Source organism: Hypomesus transpacificus, chromosome 23 (assembly GCF_021917145.1).
Source record: "Hypomesus transpacificus isolate Combined female chromosome 23, fHypTra1, whole genome shotgun sequence".
In the NCBI taxonomy this organism is placed as follows: domain Eukaryota; kingdom Metazoa; phylum Chordata; class Actinopteri; order Osmeriformes; family Osmeridae; genus Hypomesus; species Hypomesus transpacificus.
The window spans coordinates 16,920,603-16,941,624 of record NC_061082.1 but is presented as its reverse complement, the minus strand read 5'-3'; the positions used below and the strand labels follow the sequence as shown (position 1 = coordinate 16,941,624).

General features: G+C 42.5%; 1 protein-coding gene across 1 annotated transcript; it reads left to right on the top strand.

Moving 5' to 3' along the window:
* The first annotated feature begins 1,189 nt into the window (after positions 1–1,189).
* tbx15 (T-box transcription factor 15) lies at positions 1,190–19,289 on the top strand. Its single transcript, XM_047047786.1, has 8 exons — positions 1,190–1,683; positions 6,751–6,949; positions 8,980–9,081; positions 12,420–12,591; positions 14,390–14,557; positions 14,868–14,932; positions 16,530–16,627; positions 18,136–19,289. Exons 1-8 carry the CDS (start codon positions 1,482–1,484, stop codon positions 18,963–18,965), a joined length of 1,836 nt encoding a protein of 611 aa, XP_046903742.1. The 5' UTR covers positions 1,190–1,481; the 3' UTR covers positions 18,966–19,289.
* Positions 19,290–21,022: the final 1,733 nt, after the last annotated feature.

The window sequence follows — 21,022 nt, the reverse complement described above, 5'->3', positions numbered from 1 at the left end:
GCTATTATATCGCTTGACAAATTTTTTTTGAAAATGCGCAAGCTATTTTATAGGCTATGACCGTCTGTGTTACGGAAACATGCCATTCAAAAGTCATAATTTACATTCATACGTTTGAGTAGGTCTCCCATTCGTTAATAAATGACTGTCTATTCAGGCCACGTGTAAAATGTATTTAGACATCACCACCACCTTAAATTAGGTATAGCCTAACGCAAGATTAAATTAAAGTTTTGCAACACAAGCAGAAAGTGGGTAGGCTACAACATTTAAATCGATCCTCCAATCTGCGCCAATGTTAAAAGCATAAATAACCTAATTATATTAATGATAGGCTATAAGACACCCCTTAATTCTCAAGTATGCTAAATTCAATCTGTATTTATCCTTAGTTGTATTATGTATAGGCTACAGGCCTGCTGTTTACATGGTGGCTACAGCCTACTCAACACTGTTGACAATGATGACTTGTGTCTATCAAAATTTGCTCTATAAAAGTTGATATTCTTTTAAACCTCAAAACATTGTTTGTTTCTGTTTGTAGTGAGGCCTCTCGCTCAACAAGTGGTTTTACTTCGGTCTTTAGGCCGCACTTGTGTATGAGCTGTTTCGGATTCTCAGGTGTTGTCGGCGACGGCATAAAGCCATAATGACATGTTAAAGCTAACATTCATAGAATTTGAAATCTTGAAATTGAGCTGAAACTGTGTGATAACCTTGCATAAACGTGGAAACCATTGGAAAAAAAAACTAACGCTTTGATTATTTTATTTGGAGCGCGGTGCTTTGAAAGCACGCTGTTCAACTCGTCAGTCTCGTTGTATGGTGTGGGCAAAAGCATGAATAGGGCCCAGGTAGGTTATCAGTCTAATGTGGTGTGATTAGCCTACTAAACTTTGTTAAAGAGCATGAGAAGTGTAGGCCTACTTTTTATCGGGTTGGTACTGTGCCTAGTTATTAATTTTTGATTATGTCTCCTAAATGTTCCATAAAGCCCTGTCTAGTTTAATGTTGTGCTGGACGACCAGTTACGAGCTACATGGAAGGTCCCTCAGTTGTTTCTCTCATCTGCCATTGGATGACAAATTTTGGCTCGCTCTCTTTTCAGGCTTCTCATTGGATACGTAGGATTTGACAGTGAGCAAGAGGGTTGCCCTTAGCGCTTCGAAAAACCGTTCTCCAGAAGTGAGTATCAATCAGAGAGAAGGGAGGACAGACAGGAAAAGTGGAGCAGGCATAACGCGGAGACAAAAAGCGATAGATAGCATCTAAATATCTGATCTCCGAGAAAACTAAAACACAGTAGAAATGGCATATTTTAAATGTATATGTTTAAAACCGCATTGTTGGTCATAGTTTTGGGATTACTTTTGACACTGGTGAGTCTTGTCCCGTTGTAAACATTGACGTGCGCATTTTTGCTGTGCTTGCTGCGTGGACGGAGTTGTAGTTCCCCGTCTGGAGGATCAGCCCTTAGAGACATGAGTGACAGGAGACGATCTGCCGCTGCTCTAAGCTCGAGAGCGCACGCTTTTTCGGTGGAAGCCCTAATCGGGTCAAACAAGAAAAGAAAGCTCCGGGGCTGGGAGGAGAAGGAGCTAGAGCTGTCTATGGAAAGCCTCGCTACCAACGGACAATTAGGAGACGGAGAAGACCCGGCGCATTGTCTGGATATCGACCCTGGTCAGTGTGGAACCATAACCTAGCCTACATCTCACAGGTTCAGGGTTCTTGAATCTCAACATTTTACAACATGCGGATGACGGAAAATGCTAATAAAACATATATTAAGACTAGACCTACATGAGCTATTTTGTAAGATATTGATCCTGTTTCCTTACCTGAGCATTGGGAAATGGCTAAACATGCAATTGTCTTGACAATCAATTGACATAGCCTACAAATAGGCCTATTGTGTATATTCATCCGATTCCTTTAATTTAGGCTACTTGTCTTCCTATCAGTTGGTCATCAACGCAAATGTTCCCGTAGGCTATTTAAATCGAAGAGGCCTTTAAATCGAGATGACATAATTCAGTAATAATTCAGAAGTTACATTTTTTACACGTTGCATGTGGACTAACAATTCACTTTATTAGTAGACCTATAGCTGTATTTGAGAGTTTATAGGTCTAACAATAGCTGTTGTTTTAGGCTACTTATAACCCGAGTGTAACGTGCAGCTCAGCCTCTTGCAGGCCCTTCTAAGTCTGGCCTGCGTGAAGTTCACAGCGCTGACATATCTTTCACGCGTCTCAATATTCACAGGCCTACAACATAATTTGCCGTGACACTGATCTGGGAGTGAAGACACGACCAACTGTGCCTTCCCATTAATAACATAATTGATCAAATGTCCATAGCAATTATTTCGGAAATCTTATGACTAATTAGCTTTATTTCTTTAAATAAGTAGCATATGGACTAGTTTGGCACTTTGGCCCTATGGCATGCCGGAAAATGTCAATATTAGGCCTACAACAAGGTTATTATTTGTTTATTATACTATCGAGTTTTCATTAGGCTAGTTGGTATGGCTTCTGGTGTTTGGCGAGTGGGCCGCTCATATAGGCTATCTCAGTATAAAACCCTTTAGCACCCTAATTTTCCTATGTCGAAAAGTTAAATTTACTGTTATTGTTTTGCATTTATTTCACAGGAATTAGATCATGTTGGCTATGACGAGTTTGACAATCGGTTTAATGTAGGCAGGCATATTCTACTCAAAACTCAATAATTGCGGTGAGTGTCTTCATTCAGCCAGCAAAAGTTAAAAAAAAAGTAAATCAAAATTCGAAAGTAATTTAAAATGAGAGGAACCACCCTATTTAGGTCTAGGCAATACGATACCTAATGCTAACAGGTATAACCTTTTTTTATATAACCTAACAGGTTAAATATACATTATAATTACACTTTTAAAGGTTTAATTCATTGACATAGCCTATTTCTTTCTAAGCGGATAAGGTGAAATGTTATTTAGCGTAGCCTATACGTAGACTATTAGGCCTACAAATGTAGCCTGCTTGTGCTAGACCAAACCTCACAAATATGAAATATTAAACCATGGAATTTGTTGTTACAGAGCCTTATTTATATTGTCCTATATTGTGCCTAACGTATATTGTCGTCTTGTAAATTGTCCCCGTCAGATTAGCGATTTGAACCTTAATACCCTCTAGTTGACTTGAAATCGGTAGATTGTAGGCCTATGCTATCAATTTACTAATTAAACTCAGTCTATAAAAATGTTGCATGGAATGGCCTATGCATCGCTCAAGTTCATCCACCGTCTGCCATGTCTTTTTAAAGTCAAGAGATTCGCTCTTTCAAAAGCAAGTAATGCCAATAGCAGACATGAGCAACTCAGCTTTTAGTGTTTTCACTTTATTTATTAACCTACTATCTCAATGTAAAACGTCCAAGAAAGTTAATATATTTTTTAGGCTATAAAAAAACTCCAGCATAGCCGATTTTATAGGTAGGCCTACACAGTTTTTTCACTTCACCAATGCAATCGTCCTCAGCGTTTAAATTAATAATTAAGACTTATAAATTCACTGTGGATGTCAAAACACTTTAGCATGACAAAGAACATTCGACGTCATACTGCAAAGCCAATTATAGCCTACCTTTATGAAATGTGTAATTTACATATTGCTACGTTTAGCTTCACAACTCCGCTTAGAGAGCGTCTCACGCGGATTTGTGTCAGAGGGGCAACGACGATGACCTCACCCCCGCGGCAGGACTGTTTTCTTAAACACGCCTGACGCGTGATTCGTAGAGCAAGTGCGCTGCTGTTGAGATGCCTCGCAAATGAGGTGAACAGAGCTACATAAGTTCACGGTTTAGAAGTGTTGTAGCAATGCAATCGGTACGGCAAGTCAAGGACAGGTTGTAGCCTCCTCAGTTTCACAGGGGCCGATTCAAGGGATGCCGTTGATTGAAAAGCACAGTCTCCCTGGGCCGCTCATTAGGACAGAGTTTCCTGACAGCACATAGTGCAGACCGGGCTCCAGCTGACCCGGAGACCAGCCGGCATTGCTAACAGCGTATCTTTGTGGCCGTTTTTATAGTTCTGGACATAAGCTAATACCTATGCCTTCAACTGAATAGCCTATTGAAACCAACGTGCTCATATATTTGTATAATTCATAAGAATATATTCTTATTGAAAAATAATCTCAGACATACGTTTAAGGAAACCACCTTAAACTAGACAAGAATCGATCCCCCCCCCAAAATCGAAGCTGTTGAATGTATCTCCTACCTGACAGTGGTCTACCTGGACTTATGCACAATCAACAACGTGTGTGGAAGAAGGAAATAAACTGACAGTGCCAGTGAAAGACAGTGGAGCAATATTTTATATTTTAAAAATTACGTTTGATTTTGCCAGTGGAAACTGTGGCAGTTTTTTTAATTACTTTTGTATTCACATTCTATGAAATATTTCAGTTTCTTTAAAGTCATGTAAATTAGACTAAAACATTTTGTTAATAACTTTCTTATTACATTTCAATAATTATTTGTGTTAATTAGCCTACTTTGTGATTTCCTTATCATTTAATCAGAAAACCATCTTGTGTTTGATAGAAGCAGCTGGTAGTTATAGCAGACATTGTGAACCATGAAGGACATCATGTTGAAGGCTTTTATTAAGCTGTCTGTCTGCCATGACCTGTCTGTCTGCCATGGTCTGTATGTGGTTCAGCAGAAACAGGTGGCCTTATTTTTTGTGGCTTGGTTTACTCTGCAATTTCATGGTTGGTAGATTGCCACTTGCCCACATAGAAATTCTAGTTAGATCACATTTGTAAATCACATTAAATTGTGGGATTCACCTTGTAAACTGAAATTATTATAATGACTGGAGACTAATACAGGCAGGAATCTTATGAATTGGCCTTTTGTTTTGATTCAAAGTCCCAAGCATTTTGTTCTGAAATAACATGATACCAGGAACTGTGAGTCATGTCAGCAAAATGGTTTCCTTTCTCCTCCAAGGTTTATACACCTACCATACTCCATGTCTGTGTAAGCAGCCTACAGGATAGTTAGACTATTGTAAATAGTAAAGAGGCATGTTATTTTGACTTCATTAGAAAGACCAATCCAATTAGACTAAACCAAATACAGTCGTTTTGAATAACAGATTTATCTGTTGTTGTTGTTGTGCAGTCAGATGTGTGTGTTGTTGTGTAGCCAGAAGCATATGTTGTTATGTAGCCAGAGGTTTATCATATTGTGTTGTTAAATGTGTGTGTCATTGCGCTATAGTCAAACGTGTGTATTGTTGTGTAGTCTGATGTGTGTGTTGTTTAGTTAGATGTGTAAGTTTGTTGTTGCTTAGGTTACTGAGATGCAATGATGAGTCAGCATGAGTCATGCTTCTAAGTTTTTCACCATGCTTTTGAGGCAGAGTGAAGCAGACACAGTAATTTTCTCTTCTAAAGTACTGCATCTCAATACATGTAATTCCTCAGAAAATGTATTTCAGCCATGACAGCATTTTTCTAAGCCTCACTGTGACAGGGGTGAGCTGGGCCAGGGGTGCTCTAGGGACAACTATTCTGGTGACAGGCCAGAGGGCTCAATTCTCTAACATGCAGGCTGCCCCACAGCCACTGGGCCCACCATGTCTCTCATCTCTGGATGGGAGGGAACGAGGTTGGACGACCATAATGCTGAAAGGATCTCTCAAGAGGATGATGAAAATGTTCCCCCCTTCCCAGTCCTCCTCCCTCCTGCCACCTGTATGTCTGTGGGATCATCCTGGAGCATTTGTCACACTGGGTATCGTGCTGGCTATATAGAGTAGGCTGCTGGCTGTAGAGCTCTAGTGGTTCTGGTTCATTCAGGTCTATGTGTAGCTGAGTTGTAGTGGAGCTTGTTCTGGTTCGGTCTAGTCTATGTGTAGCTGGGCTGCAGGCCAGTCCCTCAGTGGGGCTGGATTTGCATAACCATATTTATATGGAGTGTACTGCCAAGGTCTACTCGTGTCAGAGGCCTCAATAAATACTGTATTATTACATTTTGGACAATAGACAACCTATTTCATAAAAATATTGCGTTGTGGAATTTGAAATATAGTAGTGTTCACAGCTGTAAAATGTATGTATTTTAATTTTTAATAATGAAAATACCTCTAGTCGACCGGACTTGGTTGCTACAGTAGGCCCGGAACTAATAATATCCAGGAATAATCGGTTGGTAGCTTTTAAAATATCCTGATGTTAACCTTCTAGAATTTTCAGGAAAACAAATAATAAAGCTGATTCATGTTGGCCTAAAGATGTTACTTTAGGACTTTAAATTCAACACATTGCATAAATTATCCTATGCCTATGTTCTAAAAGTTGCAATAGTTGTCTACTTGTACTTGAAAAGCAAGCTTAATTTTAAATGGAAATAATGCAGGCCTACTCTTTACATGTCTTTTACTCAAGCAATTTAATAACTGATATATCGTCCCAATGCAAGTAATTGAGGCAGCTTGCAATTGACTCCGCACGACAGGACATGTTTTCTGAGGATCAATTCGATTTCGAACGTTTCGAAATTTTAATTAGGCTTTTTCAGAATCACATTTCTATATTTAGGCCTGTACCCAACAATCTTTGAATGGGTCACAGCCGGTTCTTGCTTTGGATAGCCTAATTTGGCATTAGATTACGAAAATAATGTGGCAAGTAGGCCTATGTTTTTATTGAAATAAGATTTTCATAATTGTTTTCATCGCCACAGATTCAGAAGCGAGCCCCGGTTCTGACGGTGAAGGTCTGGCGGAGAGAACCTCTTGCTCTTTCGGCTCCCCCACGGACCTGGCCCCCGCCGCCTGCGACCCCACCTCAATGGAGGAGATTCAGGTGGAGCTGCAATGCGCTGATCTTTGGAAGCGCTTCCACGAAATTGGCACGGAGATGATCATCACCAAGGCGGGAAGGTAATTCCGTTGCTCCATGGAGACACCATAACTGCGCTTATTAATTATTGACTTGTGAATGTCGGGTTAGAATTGTAAAACATTGTGTGAAACATGTACATGCAGCAGGCCAATATGTTGTTCTGTTATCACACGGATGTTTAAGAAACTCCTTCTCGGTTAAGCTAAAATGGGAGTGTGTTTAAAGTTAAAATCATGTTTCTTCTCAGCGTGGTGGGATGCAATAGGAACAAGTTGTGCGCATAAATGGAGCTGTTTTTAGGAAGCACTGCACGCGCTGTGTTTGAGGGTGCTAATGTGCGGCACATGGGGCCAGTTCTCCGGACGCACCACTTTGGAAACAGGCGGAACGCATGGGGATATTCCATGGTGATGTCAGAGAATACAAAAAGGGAACTGCTTTTAATGGATATCCTTAATCTCGATCTGTTTTGGTTTTCTTGCTCTTTTGGGCTGCAATTGCACCCAAACCGAGCATACAACTGCGCTGTGTTCTTGCAAATAGCCTAACTCGAGCGCCGGCCATTTCCTATTGCCTGTAGGGTATTTCGGATTTTACGACCAAGCGATAGCCTATGATAATATGAAATATAGTGGACGTATACTAAGGGTAATAAATCAGTAGACTGAATATTACTGTATTACTTTCTGTGTTATGGCTACCAAAGAAAAGGTAATGCAAGTTATTTTGCATTAGACTTTCAATAATTATTTAAGGTTCATTCTATGCAAATCGTTTAATACACGATGGCAATGCACACATATGGCATGATATGGGATGAAATGCAACATGGAAATAACCAATTGGATTATCTAAATGAGCAAAGGATGACAGAAATCAACAATTGCGACCTGAAACCATTATGTGAACAACGCCGATATAAGCATTATAGGCCTTACAGTTCGTCTTGTTTCATCTTGACGAGCACTGATGAGTGTTTGATCAACGTTAGGCATTGTCACTGATTATTCAGATTTTTTATTTTGCCTAAGCCTGCAGTTAATGGTCTACCACCCGTTTTTCTTTCGAACAGTTTTCGCAAGGCCTATATGGAATATAAGGACATGGCCTATACATTATTTTCATAAATGTAATATTTATTTAATCCTACTGTAGGTTATTTATGATACGCCAGATACATAAATTCAGATTAGTCTAATAGTAGGCTACTTTCACATCCGATAAACTTGTCTTTATTATATTTTATTTACTTTGGTAATCGCCTCATAAATATAATTATTCTTCGTTTAAGCGTATAAGGCTTACACGAATAGCTGCGTGTATTGCATGCCCCTGCTAATAATAAGCCTATAAATTCAAAGGAGAAGGCAAGTAAATGAACAGCCCTCTTTTCTCATTAGAAAAGCCAAGATTTATGACGGTGAAAAAAAAACGACAAAAAATCAGCTTTTGAAGTGTAAAACGGGTAATTAACTTAAAATGTTTCCATCTCCATATTATTATGGTTTCGTTTTAAACTTTTAAACTTATTTTCCCTATTTGCATTTTTTTCTCCCCCCAAAAGTTAAATCGTGTGCACATGTTAAGGGGAAGTATAGATAGCCAATCAAGCAAGCTCAATGTCTGTATCCCAATGAAACCCCATTCTCTCTTTATCATCAATACAATTTAATTTAATTTGACATTTAACATTTAATGAAGAATTTTTTTGCAACTTTTTTATTGAAAATCATAAAATTAAGTGTGTAGGCACTGCTATTATGGGATTAAAAAAACAACTGGCGAGACTGGCATTGGTTAAACCTTTAGTTCAAGTCTTTTATTTGTCAGATGCACAGAACAACACAAGGTTAGACTGGGCACTGAAATTTTAACCATGGTGTTCTCCTGAGTCATGAAAGACTTACTACTCATGGAATGATGCTGACATCACCCAATACCTTGCCTATTGTACACATCTGATTATGCTGCTGTTCCTCTCATCCCAGTATCCCTTGATCATCTTATCACCCTGCTTCTGTTCATCTCACTTCCTTCATCACATCTTTCCCTGTCCTCCTGCCCCTAGGCGCATGTTTCCTGCAATGAGAGTGAAGATTGTGGGTCTGGACCCCCACCAGCAGTATTACATAGCCATGGACATTGTACCTGTGGACAACAAGAGATACAGGTCAGTGTACATACAAACAAACATAAACATACACACACAGCTGTTTTACACACATGGGCAAGACATCCTAGTAGCAGGTTTATGGTTGTATTCATGTCAGAATTCCATATTCTAACCATCAAAACATTTCATTTCAGAGTTGGAAACAACTCTGAATTTACTGGTCTTTTATTCTGTTTTGATGGATAGCCCATGATGAAGATGTTACTGGCTCGAGTGTTAGTGTAAAGAATCTGATGTTAAATCCTCTGAGACTGTGAAAAAATAGTCTCTACCAGACCAAGGTCCTGTGTATATGTGCTATGATTGATTTCCCCAGACCAGCATATGTTGCCTGGGGAGAGATGTTATGTGGAAGACTGTGAGATCCCCATAAAGTAAATTTAAAGACCTATTTTTGGGGTGGCAGGTATGCCTTTATTATTTATTTCTGATAGAGATGGTGTGTTTGAAGAGGACAGGAAATGTGAAGAGAGAGAGAGAGAGATGGGATGACAGAGAGGAGAGGGGATGACACACAGTAAAGAGCCTGGGCCAGATTTGAGCCCAGGCCACTGCGGTGGGGCCTCAGCCTATGTGGTGCGCGTTAGTCTGGTGAACCACCGGAGCGCCCCACCAGGAAGTCATTTTGTAGATACTGAATTCCCCCAACAAGTAAAGTGGGGAATTGATGATGTTAGTGACAGTGATTACAGCTTGATGGTTAGTTGGCATTTTATTTTAATACTGCCCCTGCATTTCCTTCATAAAGGCCAGATGTATTATAGTTCTGTTTAAGTATTAAGTCGATGAATTTACAGTTATATCGCGTCTTTGACTCAATATTACAGCTGAAATACTTACTTTTATTATTTTCATTATCTCAACTTACTTAACTGTATTTTTTACAGAATCGAAAGCAAATATCACAGTAAATCACAAAAACATTGTTGCCAGGGTGCATTCTATAACCCATTATGTATCAAACATCATATTCAGATTTATGGATATTGGGCTTTTTACAGCACTTCTTAATTTGTATTTAAGTTTCCATGTTTTGTAGAGTGTATAGCAAAAGGAAAGCAAAATAACATTTTGACAGTAAGGGGATGCGATACTTTTAAATCTGATTTTAAATCTGATTCAGATGATCATACCTCTTAATCTGAATGACACAACACCAATTTAGCATTTATCTCGAATCAAGAATAGTCAATTGTCTTTTTCAGAAAGCTGAAGCTATATAAAGTGCTCAAGCTCATGCTTTCCTCATTGTGGTTGTTTATGTCAGTTAGACAGCAGCGCCATAGCTGTTTCTCTGGCTGCTGTCGCTCTCATAGAACTGACCAGAGAAAATATCATGGAGGATTGTATAAGCCAAAAGATCTTGTAAAATTAAATAGGATTTCTTCCTGGCTAGGGAATTTACCACAGGGCTTTGCAAACTGAGCTCTGAGCTGTCACTGGAATGTCTCATAGTTCTCAAGAGTTGGGGTCTGGAAATATGGTCTTTATTGGAGTTTACTTGCTTTACTTAGGCATTCTGCCTCTCTTTAGGAGCGCCTCGTTAAATCTCCATATATTACTGCTCTTTTATGTGGACAGTTGGTTAGTTCTAAGTTTGAATCGCAGAAATGGGAAAATGCAGACAACAATGCTTTCTAACTCATCAAAGGTACTTTATTCCTTACTGTAAATGGCAAAACGTATACACACATATACATATCATGCTCAAAAACACATGTTCACGCATAAAGGTTTGCCTTAATGTAAACTAGGAACACACATGCAGGAGCCTTGGGTAAGGTAATGGTGATACTTACTCTGTCAGTAAGGTAACCCAATATACAGCCTGGGTTTGGAAAGGGTCAGCCTTTTATGTGTGTGGCTGTCTGTATTTCTGTGTGTCTGTGTATGTGTTAGATGACTAGTGTGTCCAGGGTGTGTACGTGTTAGATGTTGTGTTTGTGTGTGTCCATTGTGTGTGTGTGCATGTGTGGCTGTGTGTGTGTGGCTGTGTACATGTGTGCGTGTGAGTGGTGGTGTTGGATGAGGGGGTTACGGGTTCCCTGTCAGTCTAAAGAGTGTCACATAAAGTCCGATCTTTATTGATAGTGCCGGAGCCAGATGGCAGATTTATCGAAGATGAAAGGAGACTAATCAAATTTCCAGTGGTGTTTGGGGTTCAGGTTCCCCTCTTCTTCAACACTTTCCCTGCTACACGGAGCGTAACCCTAAACAGAGCTCCAAACAGGAAATTACAGAAACGCCTGGCGTTCTGTGTTTGGGCCCAGGGTTGGATATATGTGTGAATGTGGGTGCTTATTAGTGTGTATATTTGTGTGTGTATAAATGGGCCTGTTTGTTGTGTGTCGTTTCTGTATGTGACAGAGAGAATGAAAAAGCTAGAGAGTGTGTGTATGTGTGTTTGTGTGTGTGTGTGACAAAGAGAGGGACAGAGAGGGCTGGTGCAGCACTTGAAGACAATAACAAAGGAACCAAATGAAAGTGTCCATGTTTTACAGCTGAGTGATGACTCTGGCGAAGGCGTAGCCGCTAAGCGCCTGTCCAGAACTAAAGACAACCAGTTGGGCCTCGGCCCGCTCTGCTAGCTGCTCTATTAGCTGCCCTGCTAGCTGCCCTGCTAGCTGCCCTGCTAGCAGCTCTGCTAGCTGCTCTGCCAGCTGCTCTTCTAGCAGCTCTGCTAGCTGCTCTGCTAGCTGCTCTGTTAGCAGCTCTGCTTCCCGCTCTTCTGGCAGCTCTGCTAGCTGCTCTGTTAGTTGCTCTGTTAGCAACTCTGCTAATTCCTCTGCTAGCTCTAGTGCTCCCAAACACTCGCTTAACACACACTAACAACCAAACACACATATTTACATTTACTCATGTAGCACTCACGCAACAGAAAATATTATGACTGAGACTGGAAATATGTTATCATTATCTACCTAGAAAGGCTGGAATATGTGTGTGTGTGTGTGTGTGTGCCTGTCTGTCTGTCTGTGGCTCAACTGTCTGGAGAATCGGATATTGTATAAAGTTAAAAGTGGCAGGTGTATTTGGCAGGACCCAAGGACGTGTCAAGTGTGAAGTTCACAATAAATAAATATATACAAAAATGTTTATACTGCCTCACATATAAAGAGACAAATATATAAGCTAATATTAATGTAAAAAAAATGTAGGTGCCTAAGACTTCTGCACAGTACTGTGTATATAAAAATATGTGTGAGTGTGTACACATGGAATATTCATATATAATATTATCAGAATTTCATCAGAATTGTCAAATGAATCTGTGACTGCAAATGTGCTTAGTTTGACGTTCTTTTTGCACACAAGACTGTCTATCTGCTCTGCAGGTATGTGTACCACAGCTCTAAGTGGATGGTGGCGGGAAACGCAGACTCCCCTGTGCCCCCACGGGCCTACATCCACCCGGACTCTCTGGCCTCTGGAGACACCTGGATGAGGCAGGTGGTCAGCTTTGACAAGCTTAAACTCACCAACAACGAGCTGGACGACCAGGGACACGTAAGTGAAACTGCGAGCCAGCTGGTAAACTAAATGTATCAGATAATATTGTTGTTGCTAGCAACCCATATGATGGGCATGACATGGGGTCTGTGCTGTTAGAGACCATGCTGCTTTGATTACAGCCTGATGCTGTTGAAACAGGAACCAGTTTAAATCCTTTTCTCCACCAAGGTCTTGATTCAGGGTTGCCAGTATTGAAGATGGACTCATATTGCCCAACTGCAGAGAGGATATATATAATTTGATTATCTCAAAATGGCCGACCGTGGCTAGCTCTTGTGTGCTCAGCTGGGCTGGTATGCTTATACAGTCTGGGTTTCTGTATGAACAGAAACGCTGTCAAGTTTACCTTTCAAAAATATTAATGTAATAATACGTCATAGTTAGTTAGATACTGCATAGAAATTCAATAACATGTAATTGTTACATAACATATATAAATTCATGTAATGTAATGCATGTAGTAGTTAGATAAGAATATATACAAATGTACAAATGTACTATACACAACAATATGGCAACAATATGGCAATGACAAACTGAGGCTTGAACGTATCGACCGAGCAATATCGAGGTTTGATATTTTGATATTTCCCGGCATGACCTCACTCTCAGTTAGTAAGTAGTTAATAATCGATACTTCTTTGTTGGGGACATGGAAAAAGGAAATTGATTTAGTTACTTCCTGTATGACAAACCTCACCACAGTTCGGCTATCTCGATTGGCTGAAACTGTATACCAGTATTACCAAACCCTCCCCCCTTGTAGAGAATTTCAGGATGAGTCAAATAAACAGCAGCTTGGATTGATCAGATATCCAGTTAATTTGGTAAAGCTGGCAAAAGACTAGCTTAATTTATACAAAGACGTACTAACACTAATGTTGTGCAGTTGTTGTCACCAGTGAAGTTGCTGAAGCAACTTTTCCCTCTCTCTCTGTCATTCTACATCAGTGACCAACTGTTGCCCTCTCTCAGGGATTAATAAAGGGGTCATAAGTCTGTAATGAGATGTGTAATAGTATTACCATGTTCTGATTACAGTCAACAATCCAGTAGATCAGGTCTCATGTGTGTGTGTGTGTGTGTCCCTGTCCCGGGCCAGGTCAGAACCCTAACTGGACTCCCCAAGGTCCAAGCCAGGGACGAGGTGACTAGGGGTGAGGGAGGGATCCAATATTGAATTTACTGTCCCCCGTTATTTGGTAGTGTTTCCCCAACCTCAGTTTGAAATGACCCCCGTGGTTGAGGCGAGGCTCAGGGGAGGGTGTTTCAGTCTGAGTAATGAAGACCAGCTGGAGGCCCCGGGCCGTGCTGGCCCGACACAGTCTGACGCCTTTTCCGCCCCCTCCCCCCTCCCCAGAACCCTCCCCCCCACCAACCGCCCCCCCCAAACCTCCACCCCCGCATCCTCACCACCCCACTCCTCTCCCCCACCAACACCCCGACCCCTTCCTTTACCACCCTCACTACCACGACTCCCCCACACACACACCCTAGGCTCCATCACCTACCCCCCCTCACACACGCACACACACCCCCGTCATGTTTATGTTCTGTTTCATGATAAAAAGAGATGAAATCAGACTAGTTCACATACAATATTTGACATCAGACTAGTCCATACACTCTATACTCACATCCCTGAGGCAAGTGCGAGTGCAAAGACCATTCAAGACCAGATTTGGAACCATAATGATTCCCACATAAGCACACTTTCTCGCACACTTACACACACACACACATAGCACACAGACATCATTTCTTTAACCATAATCGTCTGTTTCCCTTCCAGATCATCCTCCACTCCATGCATAAGTACCAGCCCCGGGTCCATGTGATTAGGAAGGACTGCAGTGGGGAGCTGTCCCCCACCAAGGCTGTTCCCGGCGGGGATGGGGTCAAGACCTTCAGCTTCCCAGAGACTGTCTTCACCACCGTCACGGCCTACCAGAACCAGCAGGTCTGAGCCTCTCTGACTACTGCTGCAACCTAAATGGTTATGGGAAATCCAAAGTTAATCAATTGTAGTTAATTATGAATGAATTATGGATGACATGGGATTCTTTTGTGTTTTCTTGGGATGTGTTTTGTATTAGTACATTTAGATTTATGGACCAGAAGTCAAAAACTAATGTTGATTGATGATTGAGTCAATTGATACCAACCGCTCATTGATTTATATATTCTGTCATTTCATTAAAAGAAATTACCTGATATTTTCCTTTCTGAGTCCTCAATAATTTAGATTGTTATGTTCTTGTCATTGGCAGATCACCAGACTAAAGATTGACCGCAACCCGTTCGCTAAAGGATTCAGAGACTCCGGCAGAAACAGGTACATTTGCCTCCAGTAACTGGAGCACCATGTACTACAAGCTGTCGTAGCGTTCGCTATGCTGTGCACTGCAAATCTATCCTTTCTCCAAAAGTGGCCTTTAATATGGAAATAATCCCCTGGAGATAGCATTTAATCCCATGTGCTGCTCCATATAAAATCAGTCACTCTCAACACTGCCAAGATGAACCACTGTGGTGCAGACTGAGCTGCAAGTTTCAAGGAAGGAGATCTCTCTCTCGGTTTCTCCCGCTTTTCCTTTCCCCTCTGTTTCTCTTTCTCCCTCGCTCCCTCTCTCTCTCTCTCTCTCTCTCTCTCTCTCTCTCTCTCTCTCTCTCTCTCTCTCTCTCTCTCCCTCGCTCCCTCTTTCTCTCTTTCTTTCTTTCTTTTTTGCATATCACTTTTCTTTTGCTTTCTCCTCACTTTTTTATTCTCTCTTCTTCTCCGCTCTCCTTCTCTCTCTTTCTCCTACACTAGTCTCTGTTTCTGAATTATCAAACATAAGGGGGAACCCTGAACCAGACCCTCTACACATGAAAGCAGCCTCTCATCTGGACTACATTATCTGCACAGATATTTGAGACATCTTTTTTCATTTTTCAAACAATAGAGTGCCTGATTTATGAACTAGCATTAGAATTTCATTGCCGAAATCGACAGATGAAAAGATTATGCAGGAATTAGATATTTTTACAGAGAAAATGTATTTATCCTCACACACTCCTCTTCATTCAACTCAAACCCAGCCTATGATAGTCATTTGCCTTAGCAGTGCTAAATGGCAGTGAGTAATTCCTTATCGTCAACATAAAATCTATAAAAACTATCTATAATCCACCTTACCCAAGCTAATTTGTAATTTAACTACCGAGTTGTTTTCTTTCATGAATTTACATCTTAATATGGAACTCCCTCAAGCATTAAATTATGATCATGTCGTCTAGTTGGACTCTGTGGTGACGCTGTGTTATGGGGTAAAGGAGGACATAGCTCATTTGTTGGGTTTTGGTCCTGAGCGGTATGAATGAGTGCACTGATGGTAGGGTCCAATGTGATTAGCGTAGCGCGCTAACGAGCTGGTATGGACAAGGAGTTACTGCCCCTAAAATAACATGAGCAGGACAGGCTCGTTTCCCTGGGATCGGCCCAGTGGTGAGCTGGGGAGTAAATCATGCAGGAAGGAGAACCGAGATTCAAGATGAAACATCACTCAGATTTATGTGCACAGTAAAAACCTGCTCCTTTTTAATGGCTCCAGTTTCCTCAGTCTGACTTCAGCTCTCCTACTCCATCCCCCTCATCTCTCTCCTCTGTTTCCACACATGCACATACACTCATAGAAATACACACACACACTCACACAAAAACACAAACGCACGCACGCACACACTCACACAAACTCGCACTAACACACGCACGAATGCAAACACATACAGTACGATCACACATAAACTCACATGCTCACCCACACAATACCGTTTAATATTCCCTGACTTGACTGTCTCTTGCCACTCCCTCATTCTGTCTATGACCTTCTTGTCTCTATCTCCTGTTCTATTGCACTGCTTCACTCTTTCGTCCTCTCTCTCCCCCACAGGACTGGTTTGGAGGCAATCATGGAGACATATGCCTTTTGGAGGCCTCCAGTGAGAACACTCACCTTTGAGGACTTCACTAACATGCAGAAGCAGCAAGGTGTGTGGAACTGTTTCAGAAAGGCTGGGGACACCCATTTTCAATGTAATTGGTCTCAAAATATAGTACCTACTTTTCCAATACCTCACTATCTAATAACTGGGTTTCGGGACCGAGTCTGACATCAAGGAGCCCCCTTGGCGTATGCCTCCAAATGTGTATCTGTTGAACTTTTCACTCTCTGCAGACACCGCAGAAATAAAATCATTAAATGAACCCAATGGCTTTTGAGCGGCTTAGTGACAGAAGCGGCGTCTGTGAAGGGCTCTGTCCCCAGCGCCGGCTCTTACTCATGGCTCTTGCTCATGGCTCACATCACAGGCTTGACTCTCAAACCAACTTAATGTCCTCACCCTGTCCTACCTCACGGTCACGCTGACGTGACGCTTGTATTTTGTCTGTGCCGACATCTGTTTGTTATCACAAACTCCTCCGAAGCGATTAGACGTTAATTAAAGTCCTTGCGCCGCCGAGGTCCTTGCGGTGTTTCGTACAACAGAACCGGAGCTTCACCCCCGTGGCTCCTACACCCCTCCAGCCCGGTAATCAACCGTTCCCCTCAACGACACTGAGCCTGCTGTAACCCCGGCCTGAGCTGAGAGGAAAATATGACATCACCGTGACCTTCCCTTCGACAGAACCCCGCGCAGAACCGAACAGAACAGAACGTAGCAGAACGCTGCAGCGTTATCGAAGGCATATGGTGCAAAATCAGAACCCCAGCCAAGAGTCCTGAAATATTTAGTTATGCAGTTTTTTTGATTTTCCCTCTCCCAGTTACTCCAAGAGAATCTCTTTAACAACAAGATGAACGTGAGCCAAATTCTCATTAATAAGGAAACGTGATTGATATCCTACAGCTATAGCTCTGTCCCTAAAGTTTGACTTATTGGACGTAGATCTGTGCCAGGAGTGTTTCTATTGGACCTAGATCTGTGCCAAGCTCTGCTCAGTTCAATCCACATGACATTATGAAAGCATAGGTCTCTGTTGAGAAAGAGGGCCTGCTCAAAGCTCTGTTTACCTGTTCCAAACTGAAGCCATATTCATCTCCACATACTGTTATTCAGTGAGTAGTTATTTATGACCTGAGGTATGCGTTTGTAAATAGCAGTATCTAAAAATAATGCAGATCAGCTATCCTTTCCTACAGTCAGATGTTGTCAGATCAAAGTCCTTTACAATACAGGTCTCTAATACTGGTTCACTACTACAGATTCTCTAATACAGGTTCTTTAACACAGGGGTTCATGCAAAATAAATGAATAAAGATAAATTAGAACCAGTAAAATATGTCTGGAATGTACACCCTGATCAGCCATATACCTGTACAACACACAGACAGCCAGAGACCCAGTAACTGAATGAAAGATCTCTTATCACAGTATTTGTTGGCAAAAGCTGTGTTTGTTTCACTCCTTACCAATGGCAGCTGTCTTTCTGTCCCGCTGTGTGTGTGTGTGTTTGTGTGTGTCTCTACATCCATGTGTGCATGGTATGTGTTCCAGGGGGAAGCACCGGTACCTCTCCTACCACCTCCAGCACAGGAACCCCCTCTCCCTCCGGAGCTGCCCACCTCCTTTCCCCCTCCTGCTCCCCCCCCACCTTCCACCTGGCCCCCAACACCTTCAATGTGGGCTGCAGGGAGAGCCAGCTGTGCAACCTGGGCCTGTCTGAGTACCCGGCCTGCGCCCGCAGCAACATGGCCGCCCTGCAGGGGTACGGTGGCCTTGCCGACAGCTCCTACGGACGCCTCCAGGCCGCAGGGGGCAGCGTGGCGTCGGGTCAGCCCTCCGAGTCCTTCCTGCCCCAGAGGACTTCCTCTCTCATAGCTGCGGGCATGCAGGGTGGTGCTCACGCCTCATTGGCTGGCGGCAGCGGTGGCGGCGGCGGGGGAAAAATGGATGGCTATGGCGGGCAGCTGACCTCCTTCCCGGCTTCCCAGCTACAGTATGTGATGCAGGCAGGGGCTAGCTCCGCCTCCGGCTCCTCCACCACCTCCGGCTCCTCCCCCTCCTCCGCCCACATGTTCAGCGGCGGCCATCACCACGTGCAGCAGGGCTCCTACAATGCCTTCTCCCTGCACAACCCCTACAACTTATACGGATACAACTTCCCCAGCTCCCCCCGCCTGGGGGCCAGCCCGGAGAAGCCCCAGGGCGGCCTGCTGTGCTCCTCCTCTCCCGCCGGGGCCTTCTCGGAGCGCCAGTACCTATCCAACGGAGGCATGGAGGGCATGCATATGATCGGCAATCCCAACCCAGGCCAACAGGGCGGCGCCTCCTGTGATGGCCGCCAGTATGGCTCCTCCTCTCAGATGTCTATGCATATGGTGTAAAACTGGGGCCCCTTCCTCGGACACCTGTTCTGACACTGTCCCCACATTAAAAAACCCTCCGTTCTGAAGTCTATCTGTAATCCCTGACAAGCTTAAAGACATTGTTACCGTGTTACCGTGTATGTTTTTATGGAGTGTTGTTTGTGTTACTGAGCAGCAGAGTGAACCTTTCAAAAAAGGACCTTTTAATGTCATGATGTGTTTGCTTAAAATTTCACTCCAAAGGCTTAAACAAAGTAGGGACGCTATTATTTAATTCTCCAACTGATGAATATGGTGTAAATAAAGTGAGTTGGGAGAAAGAATCCCCCCCCCCCCCCCCCCCCCCCCTCTTCTGATTCTTGAGGGATTATCAGGAAGAAGTCTATCGATCTTATTATGGTGCAATATTAACGACATTCTCCACAGCAGCTCTCCCTATCCCTGCCTTATCTCAGATCCACAGACTGGACCTCGTGTTACTGACGCCTTCGAATCACCGGCACAACAATGCCATACGGCCAACTATGAAAACACGACGGAAGGCCGTAGAGGAATTAGGGTGACAGTGCGGAAATCGCAGACGTTTTCTAATAAACTAGAGAGGTTCAAGAAAGTCTGGGAAACTCTCAGGGCAGAGTGACTCTGGTAGAGGAAGGATACAGGAGCGAGATGGATGTGATGCAGAGTGCGAACAGAAAGTGGATCGATCACGTCAAAGACTCAGACTAGATGGAGAACTGTGAGGAAAGGATGGGTGGGCTGCCTGCCCTCTGGACACACTGTATGAAAGGGACTATCCTGGAAATTACCACGCAAGCATATCTTATCGGTGCTTTCTTCATTGACAGGAATGGGTTCACCCCATTGGTGATTGGACTCTTTTTAAAGTATACACAGTATAAAATGACGAATGCAAGCAAAATCATAAGCTTTAAAGTTGTGTGAAAAGTTATAAGAAACAATAGGAAAACAGAGTAATTAACGTATGTTTTGGTGTGTTGTAGATATGTGTATTTAATTACCAAGTCATAATACATTATATGGGCCAATCTATTATGAAAACAAATGTGTGAAAAAGGGAAATAGCAGTTATTCTTTTGGATGGCCTTTAATAAATAAATGTAAATAACAAGTGCCAAGCACAAAAAAGCTCAATAAACGTTTTAATTCATTTACATGGTTTTGAATTTTTTATGGAGCAATATTATGGCGAAACATACTCTAAATGTTGTCAGACACTGACCTGTGTGCCAATGAAAAATCATTCCTGTATCATTCATGTATCATAGCAGTGTCCAGGAGTGGCGTCATAATTAATCATACAGAACTCTCACTCTATACTAAAAACACATCTGCTTTTGTCCACATCACAAGCATTGGTTTCAGAGCTATGACGCAACCCATCTATCACGGGGGAACAGGAACACAGTCAAGTCCTGCTGGTTCTCTTTACCACAGAGAGCCGAGCCCGCGTGCACCAGGGATGAGGTCCATAAATATGCCACCTGTTTGCAAAGAAAACTGGCCTTAATCATTTGAACATTTGAGAGGAATAAGTGTATTTATGATCATTGTATTCTTGCACTGTGGTGCCCCCTCGCTATCCTACTTCAGACCTCTGTGGTTAAACCAATCAGCATCCATTACACAGACGTCTCCTGAAGGACTGGCTCTCCCCCAGTCACGTCCTGTTATACACACGGCTCCAGCCATGAAACATCATATCTGAGCCATCATCAGAAAATGAAGGGGTCTCGGACCGTAGAGACAGCTCTCCGTATTGGAAACACCTGTTTTCCGAGAACGACTCCAATAATGAGTGGATGTACCGGAGAGGAGTGCATGATTTCATAATTTGGCACGGATCCATCTATCTGGACATTATTTCCTATAATTATTCACGTTATTTGTCTGATATCCCTCTACATGGTTCCAGCAGTTTTTAAAATCAGCGCAAATTTACCTCAGTTCCACAGACCGAGGACACATACATGGGGAAACTCAGTAGACGTTACTGCCTTGCATTGCCAGATCAGTCTTGAAGTGGAAAAAATTAGATGGAGTTACTCATACTC

Coding starts and splice junctions, on each gene's coding strand:
- tbx15 (XM_047047786.1), top strand. CDS start 1,482: ATGAGTGACAGGAGACGATCTGCCGCTGCTCTAAGCTCGAGAGCGCAC. Junction 6,950..8,979: donor ATCATCACCAAGGCGGGAAG/GTAATTCCGTTG, acceptor TCCTGCCCCTAG/GCGCATGTTTCCTGCAATGA. Junction 16,628..18,135: donor TAACATGCAGAAGCAGCAAG/GTGTGTGGAACT, acceptor TATGTGTTCCAG/GGGGAAGCACCGGTACCTCT.